Consider the following 19,190-nt stretch of genomic DNA (forward strand, 5'->3'; position numbering starts at 1 on the left):
AATTACCTCAGTGGCATAATGATCGGTGTTACCAGCCCAGCCCCTTGCTTGTGGAGCATCTGCCAAAACCTACTATTAGTGTCAAACTTGGTGAAGATGCTGTTGACAGGTTCTGAGGTCAGGCAGCATCAGAAGAGCAGGAAAGTTGACACTTTGGGTCTACACTCTTCAGCGACCCCAGTCCTAATGAAGGGTTTAAACCCAAAACGCCGACTCTCCTGCTCCACTGATGCTGCCCGGCCTGCTGTGTTCCTCCAGCTCCACACTGCGTTGACTCTGACTCCAGCATCGGCAGCTCTTACTACCTCCAAGGCCCTGTGATTAGTGATACAACACTTTCACATAATTCTACTCAGCTTTTCTTTAATTTTCTCCAGCAATGAGCATGATTCTGTCCTGGGAATGTGTATTAGTTTAGCATGTTGAAACAACATAATATGATATTCATGGCTGAGCCTACCAAACATTTGAAAGAGCTGTTGGAATTCAGACAAAACGCATCCTATTATCTTGCTGCCAAACGTCATCAGTAGTGTACGTGGATTTATGCTAAGTAATGGCGTTTCTTTGATTGTGTAAAATATTGAGTCTTATTGACCTCATTCCCCTTGTGACTAAGTGTGGGAGTGTTTTGACTCTTTACTTGAAGATGTTGCCACCATGAAACTTGCATTTTAATTCTTGGCGGCCTGACAGCTAGTGAGTTACCATGAAGGACTTTCTCTCTCAAGCTCTCCTACTGCTTGATGTGTGGTGAACCTCATTAAAATGCTACCAGTCATCTCTCTCTTCAATGACACAGCAGCCCTATGATTTGGTAAGACTATGATGACTTTATCTTTTTACTGCTTTAAGCGGTTCCAAATGGTCAGCCAGGACTGTAATGCCTAAAGTTTGGATTATGTTTTGGATTCTCTAATACACAGACTAATGAGACAAAATTTTTGATCTTGCTTTTTTACTTAAAATCTGTACTCTCGACTTGCCTCACTTGCATTTCAAAGACATTTTCACGGTTTATTCCTTTAAGTTTGAGTTTAGATTTGCAGAATGCATCCCCTGCTGGGCAGTTTCGTCTTTGATGGTGATTTCTAAATCAAAATGGCAAGTACAGATTTTCCTGTTCTTCTCTGCAAATGGGTGGGGCTGCTGCTTTTCAGCCCCGTCCCCCCCACTAAGAGTCTCACCTGAAGTCTCAGTATTTCCAAAGATTATGGCCCAATTTTGCATCGTCTATTCAAACGGGATATTGCGTTGGAGTGTTAGGCCGCCTTCTATCTCCAAAAACTCTGACAGCTTCACATTGTGTGCTCTGATGACAATTTGATCACAACTGAGTTCACCCTTCCATGCTCTATATCCACTACAATTAACTAACCTCTGGGTGTCTGTAAGGAAGAATTTAATGGAAACATCTGGCCTCCAGGATATCTGGTTATATCATGCTCACTCAATTATGAGGTTCTATTTTGGGGAGAACTGAGCATTGAATTTAGGACAGCTTCAGAATCTGAAAGATCTCTTCTTTCCTTCCCTGTCACACGAGGACACCATCTGCAATGGACCCCATTGCGTGTGGGTATGTACCGGTTTGGTGCTTCTGCTCTTTGGCATGTATAGCTAACACAGTTTTCACGACCTCTAGAAATGCCTCTTTCACAAATTGTTGGCTCCGTGGGCCACTGAAGTTCTCAAGTGGCTGCGGAAGGGACAGTAGCACAATTAAACAAAGCAGTTTCAGGGAAGATTCCATTATATCGTAATATAACGATTCTGACTTCTTTATTCAAAGAAAGGAAGGCCATGGAAAATGGGAATTGTTGGCTTAATATCTCTCATAGGGAAGATGTTAGGAGCTATTACTGAAGCAGTGTTAAAAGGGGTCTTAGCAACATTCAATGTAATCAGGCAGAGTTAAAATGGTTTACTGAAAGGGACACAATGTGTTACCAATCTATTGGCATTGTTTGAGAAAATAACAAGTGCCATGGATAAAGGAAAATAAGTGAATGTATTGTACTGAGATGAGTTATTTGATAAAGTACGGTATCAAATGTTATTGCGTAAAATATCTCATAGTGTATGGGATAACATATTAGAAAGGATGGATGCTTGGCTAGTTAACAGGAAACAAAATGCGCACTTTTCCAGTTGGAGAGATGTAATGAGTGGTATGCCATAGAAATTGTTCACAATTTCTATTACCTGACTTGGACAAAGGAACCAAAGTTCTGGTTGCTAGGTTTGCTGGTGACACAAAGATAGGTAGGAGAGCGGGTGGCAAAGAGGACATAAGAAGGCCATAAATGGATTTGCAAAGGTTGAGTGAGCAAAGATCTGGCAAATGGAACGTAATTTGGGAAAGTGTGTAATTGTCCATTTTGACAAGAAAATAAAAGAAAGTATAATCCAAATGGTTAGATTTTACAGAGCTCTGAAATTCAGTGGGATCTGGGTGCCTTGGTACATGGATCACAATAGTTTAGTGTGCAGTTTCAGCAAATAATTAGGAAAGTCAATACAGTGTGTAAAACAAAAAGAATTGAATACAAAAGTTGGGAGATAATGCTTCAGGGCACACATATGCAGGGCATTGGTGAGACAACATGTGGGATACAGTGTACACAGCTGGTCTTCTGATTTAAGGAATAATTCAATGTATTAGAAGCACTTCGGTGAAGGCTTACTGGAGAAATACATAGATTGGTAGGAATAAAGGTTATATTTGAGTGTAGAAGAGCACAGATGTCTTAATTGAAACATATCAGATCCTGAAGGGTCTTGACACAGTATGTGTGGAATAAGAGTTTTTTTTGAGGACAAATCCAGAACTAGGGGGTTACTGTTTAAAAATAATGGATTGTCATTTAAAACTGTGATGCAGAGCATTTTTTTTCACACAGAGTCTTTGGAACTCACGTCTTAAAAAGGCACTAAATGTCTGGATATTTTCAGAGGTGGAGGTGGATAGATTCGCGGTCAGCAAAGAATGAAAGGTTGTGGGGGATAGGCAGGAACAAGGAGTCATTGGATTTGCCATAATTCTATTTAATGGTGGAGTAGGTTTGAGGGCCCAGTGTTCCTAATTCACCTGTTCATAGGAGGATTGTTTTTCTACCTAGGAGTGACTATAGTCTGACTCTGGTAGGTTTCTGAGTACAAGCTAAATGTTAGCTATTACATCTCCCTTTGGCACAGATTGTTGCTGCTTTCTACCCAGATTCTAAAACATAACTGCTGATGTCACTGATGTATAATCATATATATCAATCTTTCATTACTCCATAATTATCACATTGCTGTTTGTGGGATCTTGCTGTGTACTGGATGCCAATCTCATTTCCTATATAACACAGTGCTGAAGTAATGAAAGTAAACTGTATATATCTTTCTTTACATCCAATGTTGTCAGGTATTTGGTTCGTATGTCACAGTACCTGTAACTGTAATAAATATGGAATTACTTTCTTCCCTTCGAATTCTTGCTGTCACTTCACAACGGTAGTATCCAGAATGTGAGGGTCGAGCAGATTGTATTACATATTGACATTTTTGCGCCTCAGTTGTAACATGTTTCAATAGGACTTCTTTCTGTCCCTTATAGATTGAGTATGAAATATTAGGTGATTGGCCAGGAGCTGTCAGGATGTCCACTGAACAAGTCAGAATAATGTTGCTTCCTTCTTTAAAATCTCCAACATCTTCAAGATTATGTCTTAGTTTTACGTTGTTTATTGTCAAATCTGTGAGAGGAGAACAGAGACAAAATTAAACTCAATTTGTGCAACATTTTTACCCTGTATTACATGCACAGAAACCATGTGTGCTTATTTTCTATTTACATATTTTAGAGAGATTCTTCTTAAGTTTTTAGCATTGCTGTAATACTCAGACCTCTAAATCAATTTACAGAAGTTGAAAAAAAAGGACAGACACTAAAAATCTGAAACATATGTTGTAAGTTTGGTTAGTCTAGTGGAGACATTATTACAGGCTAATTCTTCCCATTTTTAGTTGATGTGTTTTATCCAGCAAGATTCATCGTGCACAGTTCCCCCATAGCTCAGAAAAAGACCTTATCCATGCTCCTCGTGATTTTATAAACCTCTACAAGGTCACCCCTCAACCTCCTACACTCTGGGGGAGAAGAAAAATTACCAGCCTATGCAGCCTCTCCTTATAACTCAAACCCTTCAGTCCTGGTAACATCCTGGTAAATCTTTATTGACCCCTCTCCGATTCAATAATATCCTTCCTACAGCAAGGCAACCAGATTCGTACACAGCACTGCAAGCATGGCCTCACCAATGTCCTGTACAACCTCAACATGACGTCCTAGTTTCTATACACAGTGGCCTGAGCAATGAAAGCAAGCACACTGAATGCCTTCTTAACCACTCTGTCGACTGCAGTCAGACTGGCAGCTCCCTGCAAAAACAAATGAACTTCTGGATGATGACTGCCACACTACCTTGCATGTCTTGGAAGGTCACACATCTTCTATCTGTATTTGGACTTTTTAAGCAAAATCGGACCTGTGCTTATTAGGGTTAGTCACTGTAGAACTGGATAATCAAGCAGTAAAGGGCGGCTCAGTGGCTCAGTGGTTAGCACGGCAGCCTCACAGCGCCAGGGACCCGGGTTCGATTCCAGCCTCGGGCAACTGTCTGTGTGGAGTTTGCACGTTCTCCCTGTGTCTGCGTGGGTTTCCTCCCACAGTCCAAAGATGCACAGGGTGGGTGGATCGGCCATGCTAAATTGCCCGTAGTGTTCAGGGGTGTGTGGGTTATAGGGGGATGGGTCTGGATGGGTTGCTCCAAGGGGCGGTGTGGACTTGTTGTGCCAAAGGGCCTGTTTCCACACTGTAAGGAATCTAAAAATAAAAATAATCATTGCAAATGATCAGTTGCCCAGAGTTAACACTTCAGCTCTGTCTCAATAGAGTAAGAGAGATCCCTATGAAGCTGTGTGAACAGCAGGTGAATCATCCTTACCAAATGGCGAACTTTAGAGTTCATCATTTGGAGGTGATTGTTATGTGCAACAACATTGAGAATCAGTTGATCCCACCGCCTGTAATGCGTCATGGCAAGGGTGAGATTGTGGTTTTTGCACAGGCTGAGCTATCTGAGCAGACAATAGGATTTCAACACCAATCAAAGCTGCAAAAAAACCTTACTGGAGAAGTTGCGATATTAACACAGTGCTAAAAGATGGCAGGCTGTATGAAACCATTGTAGGTGGCCAACAATATCTGCAAGCATGACATGCAGCTAGCAGTATCGGCAGGAAAGCCAGAATACAGCAAGTAAGCAAGGTCTAGGGGAAATGTGTCTGTTGCACCGACTGCAAAGCTGGTCTACACTGCAACACCTTGAAAGAAACGCCGATGCAAGACACGTGGCTCGAGGAGTGCAAACCCAGGAGAAAGAAGGATGTAAGCAAAAGAAATGCATCTGCACCAGGCTGGCAGCAACACACAGTGTGATCACGATGGTGGGAGAGTAGGATACCTGGAGCTTTCTCAATTTTTTAACTCCCCTTTTAACAGTCTCAGTGCAGCGCGAGGGGAAACTGAGTCCCAGAGCAGCACGAGGGGGAAGTGAGTCCCAGTGCAGTGTGAGGGGGATGTGAGTCCCAGAGCAGCGCGAGGGGGAAGTGAGTCCCAGTGCAGTGTGAGGGGGATGTGAGTCCCAGAGCAGCGCGAGGGGGAAGTGAGTCCTGGTGCAGCCTGAGGGGGAAGTGAGTCCTGGTGCAGCGCGAGGGGGAAGTGAGTCCCGGTGCAGCACGAGGGAGAAGTGAGTCCCGGTGCAGCGCGAGGGGGAAGTGAGTCCCGGTGCAGCGCGAGGGGGAAGTGAGTCCCGGCGCAGTGAGAGGAGGAAGGGAGTCTGAGAGCAACGCGAGAGTGAAGTGAATCCCAGAGCAGCACGAGGGAGAAGTGAGTCCCGGTGCAGCGTGAGGGGGAAGTGAGTCCCGGTGCAGTGTGAGAGAGAAGTGAGTCTCAGAGCAGCGCGAGGGGGAAGTGAGTCCCGGTGCAGCGCGAGGGAGAAGTGAGTCCCGGTGTAGCGCGAGGGTGAAGCGAGTCCCAGTGCAGAGCGAGAGGGAAGTGAGTATCAGAACAGTGCGAGGGAGAAGTGAGTCCCAGTGCAGTGTCAGGGAGAAGTGAGACCCGGTGCAGCCCGAGGGGGAAGTGAGTCCCAGTGCAGCGCAAGTGAGAAGTGAGTCCCAGTGCAGAGTGAGGGGAAGTGTGACCCAGTGCAGCACGAGGGGGAAGTGAGTCCCGGTGCAGTGTGAGGGGGAAGTGAGTCCCAGAGCAGCGCGAGGGGGAAGTCAGTCCCAGTGCAGTGTGAGGTGGAAGTGAGTGCTGGTGCAGTGTGAGGGAGAACTGAGTCCCGGTGCAGTGTGAGAGAGAAGTGAGTCCCCGTGCAGTGTGAGGGAGAATTGAGTCCCGGTGCAGTGTGAGGGAGAAGTGAGTCCCGGTGCAGTGTGAGAGAGAAGTGAGTCCCCGTGCAGTGTGAGGGAGAAGTGAGTCCCGGTGCAGCGTGAGGGAAAAGTGAGTCCCAGTGCAGTGTGAGGGAGAAGTGAGCCCCGGTGCAGTGCGAGGGAGAGGTGAGTCCTGGTGCAGTGTGAGGGAGAAGTGAGTCCCGGTGCAATGTGAGGGAGAAGTGAGTCCCGGTGCAGTGTGAGGGAGAAATCAGTCCCGGTGCAGTGTGAGGGGGAAGTGTGTCCCGGTGCAGTGTGAGAGAGAAGTGAGTCCCGGGGCAGTGTGAGGGAGAAGTGAGTCCCGGTGCAGTGTGAGAGAGAAGTGAGTCCTGGTGCAGAGTGAGGGAAAGTGTGTCCCGGTGCAGTGCGAGTGGGAAGTGAGTCCCAGTGCAGCGTGAGGGGAAGGGAGTCCCAGTGCAGCACGAGCGGGAAGTGAGTCCCCGTGCAGCATGAGGGGAAGGGAGTCCCAGTGCAGCGTGAGGGAGAAGTGAGTCCCAGTCAGCGCGAGGGAGAAGTGATGCCCGGTGCAGCGTGACGGGGAAGTAAGCCCCGGTGCAGCGTGAGGGGAAGTGAGTCCTGGAGCAGTGAGAGCAGAAAGTGAGTCCCGGTGCAGTGTGAGGGAGAAATGAGTCCTGGTGCAGTGTGAGAGAGAAGTGAGTCCCAGTGCAGTGTGAGGGTGAAGTGAGTCCCAGTGCAGCGCGAGGGGGAAGTGAGTCCCAGTGCAGTGTGAGGGAGAAATGAGTCCCGGTGCAGTGTGAGAGAGAAGTGAGCCCCGGTGCAGTGCGAGGGGGAAGTGAGTCCCGGTGCTGCGCAAGGGGGAAGTGAGTCCCGGTGCAGCGTGAAGGGGAAGAGAATCCCAGTGCAGTGTGAGGGAGAAATGAGTCCCGGCGCAGCGCGAGGGAGAAGTGAGTCCCGGAGCAGTGCGAGGGAGAAGTGCGTCCCAGTGCAGTGTGAGGGAGAAGTGAGTCCCAGTCAGCGTGAGGGAGAAGTGAGTCCCGGTGCACTGTGAGGGAGAAGTGAGACCCGGTGCAGCGTGAGGGAGAAGTGAGTCCCGGTGCAGTGTGAGGGGGAAGTGTGTCCCGGTGCAGCGTGAGGGGGAAGTGAGTCCCGGTGCAGTGTGAGGGAGAAGTGAGTCCCGGTGCAGTGTGAGGGGGAAGTGAGTCCCGGTGCAGTGTGAGGGAGAAGTGAGTCCCAGTGCAGTGTGAGGGGGAAGTGAGTCCCGGTGCAGTGTGAGGGAGAAGTGAGTCCCGGTGCAGTGTGAGGGAGAAGTGAGCCCCGGTGCAGTGTGAGGGGGAAGTGAATCCTTGTGCAGCGTGAGGGGGAAGTGAGTCCCGGTGCAGCGCGAGGGGGAAGTGAGTCCCGGTGCAGTGTGAGAGAGAAGTGAGTCTCAGAGCAGCGCGAGGGGGAAGTGAGTCCCGGTGCAGCGCGAGGGAGAAGTGAGTCCCGGTGTAGCGCGAGGGTGAAGCGAGTCCCAGTGCAGAGCGAGAGGGAAGTGAGTATCAGAACAGTGCGAGGGAGAAGTGAGTCCCAGTGCAGTGTCAGGGAGAAGTGAGACCCGGTGCAGCCCGAGGGGGAAGTGAGTCCCAGTGCAGCGCAAGTGAGAAGTGAGTCCCAGTGCAGAGTGAGGGGAAGTGTGACCCAGTGCAGCACGAGGGGGAAGTGAGTCCCGGTGCAGTGTGAGGGGGGAAGTGAGTCCCAGAGCAGCGCGAGGGGGAAGTCAGTCCCAGTGCAGTGTGAGGTGGAAGTGAGTGCTGGTGCAGTGTGAGGGAGAACTGAGTCCCGGTGCAGTGTGAGAGAGAAGTGAGTCCCCGTGCAGTGTGAGGGAGAATTGAGTCCCGGTGCAGTGTGAGGGAGAAGTGAGTCCCGGTGCAGTGTGAGAGAGAAGTGAGTCCCCGTGCAGTGTGAGGGAGAAGTGAGTCCCGGTGCAGCGTGAGGGAAAAGTGAGTCCCAGTGCAGTGTGAGGGAGAAGTGAGCCCCGGTGCAGTGCGAGGGAGAGGTGAGTCCTGGTGCAGTGTGAGGGAGAAGTGAGTCCCGGTGCAGTGTGAGGGTGAAGTGAGCCCTGGCGCAGTGCGAGGGAGAGGTGAGTCCTGGTGCAGTGTGAGGGGGACGTGAGTCCCAGTGCAGCGCGACGGGGAAGTGTGTCCCAGTGCAGTGTGAGGGGGAAGTGAGTCCCAGTGCAGAGTGAGGGAGAAGTGAGTCCCAGTGCAGTGTGAGGGGGAAGTGAGTCCCGGTGCAGTGTGAGGGTGAAGTGAGCCCTGGCGCAGTGTGAGGGAGAAGTGAGTCCCGGTGCAGTGTGAGGGCGAAGTGAGTCCCGGAGCAGTGCGAGGGGGAAGTGAGTCCCAGTGCAGTGTGAGGGGGAAATCAGTCCCGGTGCAGCGTGAGGGGGAAGTGAGTCCCGGTGCAGTGTGAGGGAGAAGTGAGTCCCGGTGCAGTGTGAGGGGGAAGTGAGTCCCGGTGCAGTGTGAGGGAGAAGTGAGTCCCGGTGCAGTGTGAGGGAGAAGTGAGTCCCGGTGCAGTGTGAGGGGGAAGTGAGTCCCGGTGCAGCGTGAGGGGGAAGTGAGTCCCGGTGCAGCATGAGGGGGAAGTGAGTCCCGGTGCAGTGTGAGGGAGAAGTGAGCCCCGGTGCAGTGTGAGGGAGAAGTGAGTCCCACTGCAGCGCAAGGGGTAAGTGAGTCCCGGCGCAGCGTGAAGGGGAAGAGAATCCCAGTGCATTGTGCGGGAGAAGTGAGTCCCGGTGCAGTGCGAGGGGGAAGTGAGTCCCGGTGCAGCGTGAAGGGGAAGAGAATCCCAGTGCAGTGTGCGGGAGAAGTGAGTCCCGGTGCAGTGCGAGGGGGAAGTGAGTCCCGGTGCAGTGTGAGAGAGAAGTGAGTCCCGGTGCAGTGTGAGGGAGAAGTGAGTCCCAGAGCAGCGCGAGGGGCAAGTGAGTCCCGGAGCAGCGCGAGGGGCAAGTGAGTCCCACTGCAGTGTGAGGGAGAAGTGAGTCCCGGTGCAGAGTGAGGGAGAAGTGAGTCCCAGTGCAGCATGAGGGGGAAGTGAGTCCAGGTGCAGTGTGAGGGGGAAGTGAGTCCCAGAGCAGCGTGAGGGGGACGTGAGTCCCAGTGCAGCGCGACGGGGAAGTGTGTCCCAGTGCAGTGTGAGGGGGAAGTGAGTCCCAGTGCAGAGTGAGGGAGAAGTGAGTCCCAGTGCAGTGTGAGGGGGAAGTGAGTCCCGGTGCAGTGTGAGGGTGAAGTGAGCCCTGGCGCAGTGTGAGGGAGAAGTGAGTCCCGGTGCAGTGTGAGGGCGAAGTGAGTCCCGGAGCAGTGCGAGGGGGAAGTGAGTCCCAGTGCAGTGTGAGGGGGAAGTGTGTCCCGGTGCAGCGTGAGGGGGAAGTGAGTCCCGGTGCAGTGTGAGGGAGAAGTGAGTCCCGGTGCAGTGTGAGGGGGAAGTGAGTCCCGGTGCAGTGTGAGGGAGAAGTGAGTCCCGGTGCAGTGTGAGGGAGAAGTGAGTCCCGGTGCAGTGTGAGGGGGAAGTGAGTCCCGGTGCAGTGTGAGGGGGAAGTGAATCCTTGTGCAGCGTGAGGGAGAAGTGAGCCCCGGTGCAGTGCGAGGGGGAAGTGAATCCTTGTGCAGCGTGAGGGGGAAGTGAGTCCCGGTGCAGTGCGAGGGGGAAGTGAATCCTTGTGCAGCGTGAGGGGGAAGTGAGTCCCGGTGCAGCGTGAGGGGGAAGTGAGTCCCGGTGCAGTGTGAGGGAGAAGTGAGCCCCGGTGCAGTGTGAGGGGGAAGTGAGTCCCGGTGCAGTGTGAGGGAGAAGTGAGTCCCGGTGCAGCGTGAAGGGGAAGAGAATCCCAGTGCAGTGTGCGGGAGAAGTGAGTCCCGGTGCAGCGCGAGGGAGAAATGAGTCCCGACGCAGCACGAGGGAGAAGTGAGTCCCGGAGCAGTGTGAGGGGGAAGTGAGTCCCGGTGCAGCGTGAGGGGGAAGTCAGTCCCGGTGCAGTGTGAGGGAGAAGTGAGTCCCGGTGCAGTGTGAGGGAGAAGTGAGTCCCAGTGCAGTGTGAGGGAGAAGTGAGCCCCGGTGCAGCGTGAGGGGGAAGTGAGTCCCGGTGCAGCGTGAGGGAGAAGTGAGTCCCGGTGCAGCGTGAGGGGGAAGTGAGTCCCGGTGCAGCGCGAGGGAGAGGTGAGTCCGGGTGCAGTGTGAGGGGGAAGTGAGTCCCAGTGCAGTGTGAGGGAGAAGTGAGCCCCGGTGCAGTGTGAGGGGGAAGTGAGTCCCGGTGCAGCGCGAGGGAGAAGTGAGTCCCACTGCAGCGCGAGGGGAAGGGAGTCCCAGTGCAGCACGAGGGGGAAGTGAGTCCCAGTGCAGCGTGAGGGGGAGGTGATGCCCGGAGCAGTGGCAGGGGGAAGTGAGTCCCGGTGCAGTGTGAGGGAGAAGTGAGTCCCGGTGCAGCGCGAGGGGCAAGTGAGTCCCAGTGCAGCGTGAGGGGGAGGTGATGCCCGGAGCAGTGGCAGGGGGAAGTGAGTCCCAGTGCAGCATGAGGGGGAAGTGAGTCCCAGAGCAGAGCGAGGGGCAAGTGAGCCCCGGTGCAGCGTGAGGGAGAAGTGAGTCCCAATGCAGCGTGAGGGAGAAGTGAGTCCCGGTGCAGTGTGAGGGGAAAGTGAGTCCCGGAGCAGTGGCAGGGGGAAGTGAGTCCCGGAACAGCGCGAGGGAGAAGTGAGTCTCGGTGCAGCGCGAGGGGGCAGTGAGTCCCAGTGCAGCAGAAGTGAGAAGTGAGTCCCAGTGCAGCGCGAGGGGGAAGGGAGTCCCGGTGCAGCGCGAGGGAGAAGTGAGTCCCGGTGCAGCGTGAGGGGGAAGTGAGTCCCGGAACAGCTCGAGGGAGAAGTAAGTCCCAGTGCAGAGTGAGGGGGAAGTGAGTCCCAGTGCAGCGCGATGGGGAAGTGAGTCCCGCAGCAGTGGCAGGGGGAAGTGAGTCCTGGTGCAGTGCGAGGGGGAAGTGAGTCCCGGTGCAGTGTGAGGGAGAAGTGAGTCCCGGTGCAGTGTGAGGGAGAAGTGAGTCCCGGTGCAGTGTGAGCGGGAAGTGAGTCCCAGTGCAGTGCAAGGGAGAAATGAGTCCTGGTGCAGCGTGAGGGGGAAGTGAGTCCCGGTGCAGTGTGAGGGAGAAGTGAGTCCCGGTGCAGCGTGAGGGAGAAGTGAGTCCCGGTGCAGTGTGAGGGAGAAGTGAGTCCCGGTGCAGCGTGAGGGAGAAGTGAGTCCCGGTGCAGCGCGAGGGGGAAGTGAGTCCCGGTGCAGTGTGAGGGAGAAGTGAGTCCCGGTGCAGCGTGAGGGGGAAGTGAATCCCGGTGCCGTGTGAGGGAGAAGTGAGTCCCGGTGCAGCGTGAGGGGAAGTGAGTCCCGGAGCAGTGTGAGGGGGAAGTGAGTCCCGGTGCAGTGCGAGGGGGAAGTGAGTCCCGGTGCAGTGTGAGGGGAAAGTGAGTTCCGGTGCAGTGTGAGGCGGAAGTGAGTCGCGGAGCAGTGGCAGGGGGAAGTGAGTCCCGGTGCAGTGTGAGGGGGAAGTGAGTCCCGGTGCAGTGCGAGGGGGAAGTGAGTCCTGGTGCAGTGTGAGGGAGAAGTGAGTCCCGGTGCAGCACGACGGGGAAGTGTGTCCCAGTGCAGTGTGAGGGGGAAGTGAGTCCCAGTGCAGAGTGAGGGAGAAGTGAGTCCCAGTGCAGCGTGAGGGGGAAGTGAGTCCAAGTGCAGTGTGAGGGGGAAGTGAGTCCCAGAGCAGCGTGAGGGGGACGTGAGTCCCAGTGCAGAGTGAGGGAGAAGTGAGTCCCAGTGCAGTGTGAGGGGGAAGTGAGTCCCGGTGCAGTGTGAGGGTGAAGTGAGCCCTGGCGCAGTGTGAGTGAGAAGTGAGTCCCGGTGCAGCACGACGGGGAAGTGAGTCCCGGTGCAGCGTGAGGGAGAAGTGAGTCCCGGCGCAATGTGAGAGAGAAGTGAGTCCCGGTGCAGTGTGAGGGAGAAGTGAGTCCTGGTGCAGTGTGAGGGAGAAGTGAGCCCCGGTGCAGCGCGAGTGAGAACTGAGTCCCAGTGCAGAGTGAGAGGAAGTGAGTCCCAGTGCAGTGTGAGGGAGAAGTGAGTCCCAGTGCAGCGTGAGGGAGAAGTGAGTCCCAGAGGAGCGCGAGGGGGAAGTGAGTCCCAGTGCAGCGTGAGGGGGAAGTGAGTCCCAGAGCAGCGTGAGGGGGAAGTGAGTCCTGGAACAGCGCGAGGGAGAAGTGAGTCCCGGTGCAGCGCGAGGGGGCAGTGAGTCCCAGTGCAGCGCGAGGGGGAAGTGAGTCCCAGTGCAGCGCGAGCGGGAAGTGAGTTCCGGTGCAGCGCGAGGGGGCAGTGAGTCCCAGTGCAGCGCGAGGGGGAAGTGAGTCCCAGTGCAGCGCGAGGGGGCAGTGAGTCCCAGTGCAGCGCGAGGGGGAAGTGAGTTCCGGTGCAGCGCGAGCGAGAAGTGAGTCCCACTGCAGCGCGAGGGTGAAGTGTGTCCTGGAACAGCGCAAGGGAGAAGTGAGTCCCGGTGCAGCGCGAGGGGGCAGTGAGTCCCAGTGCAGCGCGAGGGGGAAGTGAGTCCCGGTGCAGTGCAAGTGAGAAGTGACTCCCAGTGCAGTGCAAGGGGGAAGTGGGTCCTAGTGCAGCGCGAGGGGAAGGGAGTCCCAGTGCAGCGCAAGGGGAAGAGAGTCCCGGTGCAGCGCGAGGGGAAGGGTGTCCCGGTGCAGCGCGAGGGGGAAGTGAGTCCCAGTGCAGTGCGAGGGGGAAGTGAGTCCCGGTGCAGTGCAAGTGAGAAGTGACTCCCAGTGCAGTGCAAGGGGGAAGTGGGTCCTAGTGCAGCGCGAGGGGAAGGGAGTCCCAGTGCAGCGCAAGGGGAAGAGAGTCCCGGTGCAGCGCGAGGGGAAGGGTGTCCCGGTGCAGCGCGAGGGGGAAGTGAGTCCCAGTGCAGTGCGAGGGGGAAGTGAGTCCCAGTGCAGCGCGAGGGGGAGTCCCAGTGCAGTGTGATCCTTTAACTATGTTGAATCTATCTTATTTCTAACCTTTGTTTTTATTCCTCTCGCGTATCCCACACTTGTACCTTGGTACTTGGCCCTAAGATGTCTCCTTTCGAGACAGCCGTTGTCAAAACTTTTCACTGTGGTCCTGGCCCTTCTTGAAATGGACTGCATGTGACATTTCAGGATATTTTATTCTCTTCTGTGATGCAGAAGGGGAGCCAGTTCTATCACCTCCAGAGTTGTCTCATAACATCTCTGTTATGAGAAAATGTTAAAAGATAGCAATATTTTGGTAACATACACTTTCAGATGCTGTTGGCCATTCAAAGATGAAGTAGGTATTTCAACAGACATAAATTTTAAAGTGAAACAAGGGCTTATCCCTGAAGGTCTTTACACAAAATCTCAACAGACTTCTAAGAAAAGAGCACCTGAGTGAAAAGTGCAGCTCTCAGAAAGACTAAACAATCTCGAGATCTGGGGGAATTGTCAAACTACCTCTGTATTTACAGCCTCTTAAACTTGTAAATTCTTCAACTGTTATTTCTGTGTTCAAAGTTAGGCAGCTACTCTAACGTACATGTATTTTTACTCTTAATGCATGGAACATTACCTTTGGAAGGAAGGGATTTTTAATATCATCTTAAAGAGTGAAAACATTACTAGGCCAGTAACCGGAATGTAGACCATGTGACTAAGTAGTCTCAATCAGTTCAGGTTTCAGCAAGGGCGTGTCGCTATATTTCTTTGTGATTGTATATACTTCCGGATCAAATCTATCTGATGCATAAACATATCTATAATCGTTATGTAAATTGAACCTATGCCATTTAAAAATCCTGTGAAAGATTGGTAACTTAAGGTTAGGAAAGTACATGAACGCAACACATCCCACCTTATCTCTCAGTTATTCTTCAACTTCATGGAAGTCATTTCTTAGGACGCTTCATGACTCTCCCTGATCGTGTTCTTATTGAACTTGGAAGATCAGTATTCTTTTTTGTTACCTTTGATTCTTCAGTTGGATGTCCCAGATGACCGGGTGCATTTTCTACATTTCATGGTGTCAATGTGGTCCTCATGCGGTTTTTCAAAGATATTTTCTTAGAATAAGACTGGGACAACTAGCCTCTGTAAATGATATAAAGTCCCTGCTGTATTTATAAAAGACTATTCCAAAAAGGCCATTTTGCTGAAACCAAGGAGCTGATTCCCACTGAGTTGACTGAAGTTAATGACATCACCAGACACTTTGTCTGCAGTGCGTTTTATGGAGAAAGCTTTCCTGGAGATATGTGAATAGCTGTTATCCTATAACTCCTAAAACATACTCGTGATAGACAAACAGTTGGAAACAGAAAATTAAAATCAAATCACTTGGGTCCATAAAGCCATGGCTAAAGCAAGCTGTGCTGAAGTGAGCTAACCAAGTCTCCCACTCGGAATGTACAAGCAATTCTGAAGTTTCTGATCAGAATTAGAGGGAGGACATGTGACCAGTCAAGCTGGATTCATATTTACCGGGGGCAAGCTTTTGCTGGAGACGACCAGCTACAGAAAGAAGAAGTCATGGAGGATGGTATCTGCTGAATTTGATTATTTCTACATCCTGAAAGCAGAGGGTTAACTATTACATTCAATTCCCACAACAATTTTTCCAGAAGAAATTATCAGTTGCAAACTTAATCTGCAGTTGAGGACCAAAGCCTTTGGATGGCTACAACCAGAACAAACAGTCACGACAGCTGGGGGAGCTTTCACTTCATTATTTTTCTTACTGAGCTTTAACTTTGTCTCTTGTGGTCTGTAATTTAGATTTTATTTTATGTGTTTGGATTAAATATATATATGTTTGCTTTGCAGTTGTGGAAGTCCGAACATACTTCTATGTTTTTAATATTTTTACGAGGATGGAAACAAAATCTTACTTGTTCAACCTCCTCAACCTGTCTGACTAGTGCTATTTATACCACATATAAACAGATAGGTAAACAATGCACCGACAAATGCATCTTTTTAGAGTTTGTAACCCTTTTGCAATTAAACAAGGAGTGGGAAAAGAGAGGAATTATTTCACCTGTCCTCGGCTGGTCAATACAGATGTGTGAGCAAGGTCAACATAACTGCTCTCCTTTTCAATGTTATTTATCTAAATGAACTTCAAACTTTAAATGAAACTCTTTGATTGATCTTTGATTACTTTATTAAACCTGCATCGCTATTTTTAGTGATGTGTATATATATCCATTCAAATCCTTCTGTTTCTTTAGATATTCCATTTTCAAGAATAACTTGGACCCCTTTTCCTTTCAGCCAAAATTTATTACCTCACATTGAAGTTCCTTTGCCAATAACACAACAACAATTGTTTGCATTTATGTAGCCTCTTTAACACAGTAAAATTTCACCAAATGCTTCACAGGAGCATTATCAAACCAAATATGACTCTTGAGACACATGGGTGAATATTACAGCAGATGATCAGAAATTCGGTTAAAAAGATAAGTTTTTAAAAGTTCCTTAAAGAGAGAAAATTGTGGTTGAGAAAGGGAGAGGATTAGAGAGGGAGTTTCCAAGGTTGGTAGCTGACTGTCATGGTCACCAGTCGCAGAGTGATAAAAATTTGATCTCGTCAAGAAGTCGGAATTGTAGCACAGATCCTGCATCGTGTTTTCTATTATATTGTCACAGACCACCATTGTATTATCTATATCACTCAATTTAGGGTCATTCACAAATTTTATAATTAATTCTCAAAGATATGCTGTGCTTTTCTGTGAAGCTTTGTCAATTCCACACCCCTGTGCATTTCTTATTTTATTATTATTAAAACACGTGCAAAATGCTTGGAAACAATGTATTTTCTATTTTTTTCAATTTATGGAAAGCATGCAGTGAAATGTATTGCAAACTCTTTCCGTTATTCTTCAGTACAAACTTACAGTGAGTATTCAGAGAATTAAAGGATTAATTTTAACATGGTCTTACCTGTAGTCTCCATTATCTTAATAACATGAACTGAAACAATGAAAACACAATGAAATTTAGACAAAGGAGCTTCAAATCTACAGAATGTGAAATCCAACTTTCATGATTATCTCAAAGATATATATTCCAATTTTTAAATTTCTTTGTGTTAAACTATCCATTATTGAATAAATGTCCCAAATCATTGTTAAACATTTACTGTGCTTTACTGTTTAGTCTTATCATGCTCCTTGTGGAATACTGATTGTATTGTTGCAATTTAAAACATATGCAAGGTACTTAGAAGCAATGTGTATCCTTTACTTCCACCTCGTGTTCACCTTCCAATCACACACTACTTTTATCCTGAGGTTTGTGGCTCAAGCAAGATCCTACCAGCATGTTAAAAGTCAGAACTTCCTTTGAAAAATTACTCTCCAAAAACCATAACCTGCACACCAATCTAAGCGCACAGAAACACGTATTCCGTCCCTGATTCCAATGTAGACCACAAAGGTTGATGCTGATAAAAATTGATTAAAGATATATACTTACATAGTAGAAAGATCCAAAGGAAAAAGTTTGCTTTCAACATATTTGCTTTGCTGAACTGGGGCAGATCTGAAACAAGTTGTTTTCTCCGTAATATTACTTTAGCTGGAGATAAGCCGATGTGCATAAATTACTTGTTTAGATTGGGGTGTTCTTGCCATTACGTCAAAATTTCCTTCCTCATTGAAAGTGGAATTAACAACCTTAGTAAACCATCATGGAGTATTTCACAGTTGTCTAACCAAATTGAAACGCAACAGTGCATTAGAGCAGGTGGCCTAACCTTTGCTCAAAGAGGCAGATTGTCACCAAGTGAGGCTAAATTTTGACTTCTGCAAGAAAAAGAATACTTTTCATTATAAGAGGAAGACAGGACACATGAATAATAGGAATAGGCTGGTTGTGTTTTCAGGAATTTACGATGTATCAGTTCTTCTTCCCAAACCTTTTCCCATTATGATCCCATTTGCCTGATTGCAACTTGTGATTGCCCCAAATCTCTGAGAGCAGAGCTAGGGGATAGAGTATGCTCTGGGAGTGTAGGGGAATGGGGTGTTGAGGGATATCTGATGGCAGCAGAATAGGTAGTGAAGTTGGGGGAGGGTGGTTGTCAGAGAACTCTGAGAACTGGGGAGGGAGGGGGATGTTTATTCCACAGAGTTTGAACGTAAAAGGCACACATGTTCTGCTGTTTTTTCAGGATGGAAACCAGATCCGGGAATCAGCCAACTGGGAAACTTTGACTATTCAAAAAAATACTCAGAGTAAATGGTCCACATGGCCAGAAGTTCACAGCAACCTGTACTGGCATTTGTAAAGTGGTTTGATATGGTTTCTAGATTTTTTTTTAAAAAATCAACACGTTCGAGCACACGCCTGAAGCAGATAGGGACATTACAACTACAACCATAACCCAGTTTGGTGGAGAGAAGCTGGACGCAGCTCTGCAATGAGCTGCCCAGCCTCAGATAAAGCAGCCTCCGTACTACAAGCTCACAGCGAGGGGAGGTTTTCAGCTGCTGCCTGGCCACAGAAGTGCACAACTGCTGCCAGACTTTTAACAATATTTGAAATGGCTGTGGATGGCAACATCAGACTGATTTACAGGATGACAGCACCCTGCCTCGGCAAGAGTGACCTGGCTCTGCAACTTAACTCCATCAGATACAGAACCAGGAGTAAAACCACTGAGTTTGCTCTGCTATTTGATGATATTATGGTTGTTCAGATCATCGTCAACTCCACTTTTCTGCCTTTTCCACATTGTTTCCCTTAATGTGCCTATTTTACCTACTCACATAAAATCTCTCTACATCCCTCTGTGGACTGTTTGTGTTACCCTCATCAATTGCCTTCCCACATGTTTTTGTGTCCTCGGTATCTCGGCTGCAGTACATTCACTTTCCTCAATCAATTCATGAATATATATTGTACATAATTGTAACCTGAGCTCTGGCCCACTGGCATTCCACGTTTCACGTTGTCACCCTGAAAACTCTTCCCCTACCCTGACTGTCTGTCATCTATTAGTTAACTGATCCTCTATCCATGCTGACGTACGACCTCAAATGTATATTACAGCTCCTGCTGCAGCAGCGACGCATCATCCAACCTGCCACCTCTACCAGGTTTCATCATACCTTCTGCCATCCGCATGGGCATTGAATGAGGAGTTGGTGGAGGAGCTGAACATACTGTAGTCCTGAAAGAAGGCAGCATGCCTCCTGCCCATTGCTGTATCTCAGTGTTCCTAGTGCTCTGAGCAACAGCTTGCAGAGTTATTAGCATGTAATGAGGACATTTGACCCATCACATCCATGCCAATTCTCTGTAGAACAATCAAGTCAGTTCCATTCTGCCACTTATTTCTCTGTTGTTCTGCACTTTATTACAAGTGCTTATCCAATTTTCTTTTGAAATCATTGTTTATTCTCCCATTCCACTAACCTCCTAGGCAGTCTTACTCACTGTTTTTATTCACTACACTTCAAACAGCTTCCTCACATTCTGCCTGTATCTCTTACCAACCATGCATCTCCTAACCCTTGTAATGATAAGCTTTTCTTTGGCTGCCTTATCTAAACTTGTCATCACCTTCTACGTCTTCATGAATTCTCACCCTCAGCAGCAAACTGTGGCGAACGCGAACTCTTCAAACCCAACGTTGTGGTTTAAGCATAGTGCAGATGTGAGGTTACCATTTGGACC

The 19,190-nt window shown here is 49.7% G+C and overlaps 1 protein-coding gene across 2 annotated transcripts in view; it reads right to left on the minus strand.

Annotated features, from left to right (window-relative positions):
* Positions 1-17,125, minus strand: part of LOC125463754 (Fc receptor-like protein 5) — a 29,000-nt gene extending 11,875 nt beyond the window's left edge. The window contains exons 1-3 of one of the 2 annotated variants that reach the window (XM_048555410.2): positions 16,986-17,125; positions 16,452-16,481; positions 3,438-3,743 (exon numbers count right to left, since the gene is read on the minus strand). In XM_048555410.2, coding sequence (XP_048411367.1) covers positions 3,438-3,743; positions 16,452-16,481; positions 16,986-17,109 — 460 coding nt within the window. In that variant the 5' untranslated portion in view covers positions 17,110-17,125. The remainder of the gene's footprint in view (positions 1-3,437; positions 3,744-16,451; positions 16,482-16,985) is intronic. The other variant, XM_048555411.2, reaches the window with a different exon arrangement.
* Positions 17,126-19,190: the final 2,065 nt, after the last annotated feature.

This window comes from Stegostoma tigrinum, chromosome 22, assembly GCF_030684315.1.
Source record: "Stegostoma tigrinum isolate sSteTig4 chromosome 22, sSteTig4.hap1, whole genome shotgun sequence".
Taxonomy (NCBI): domain Eukaryota; kingdom Metazoa; phylum Chordata; class Chondrichthyes; order Orectolobiformes; family Stegostomatidae; genus Stegostoma; species Stegostoma tigrinum.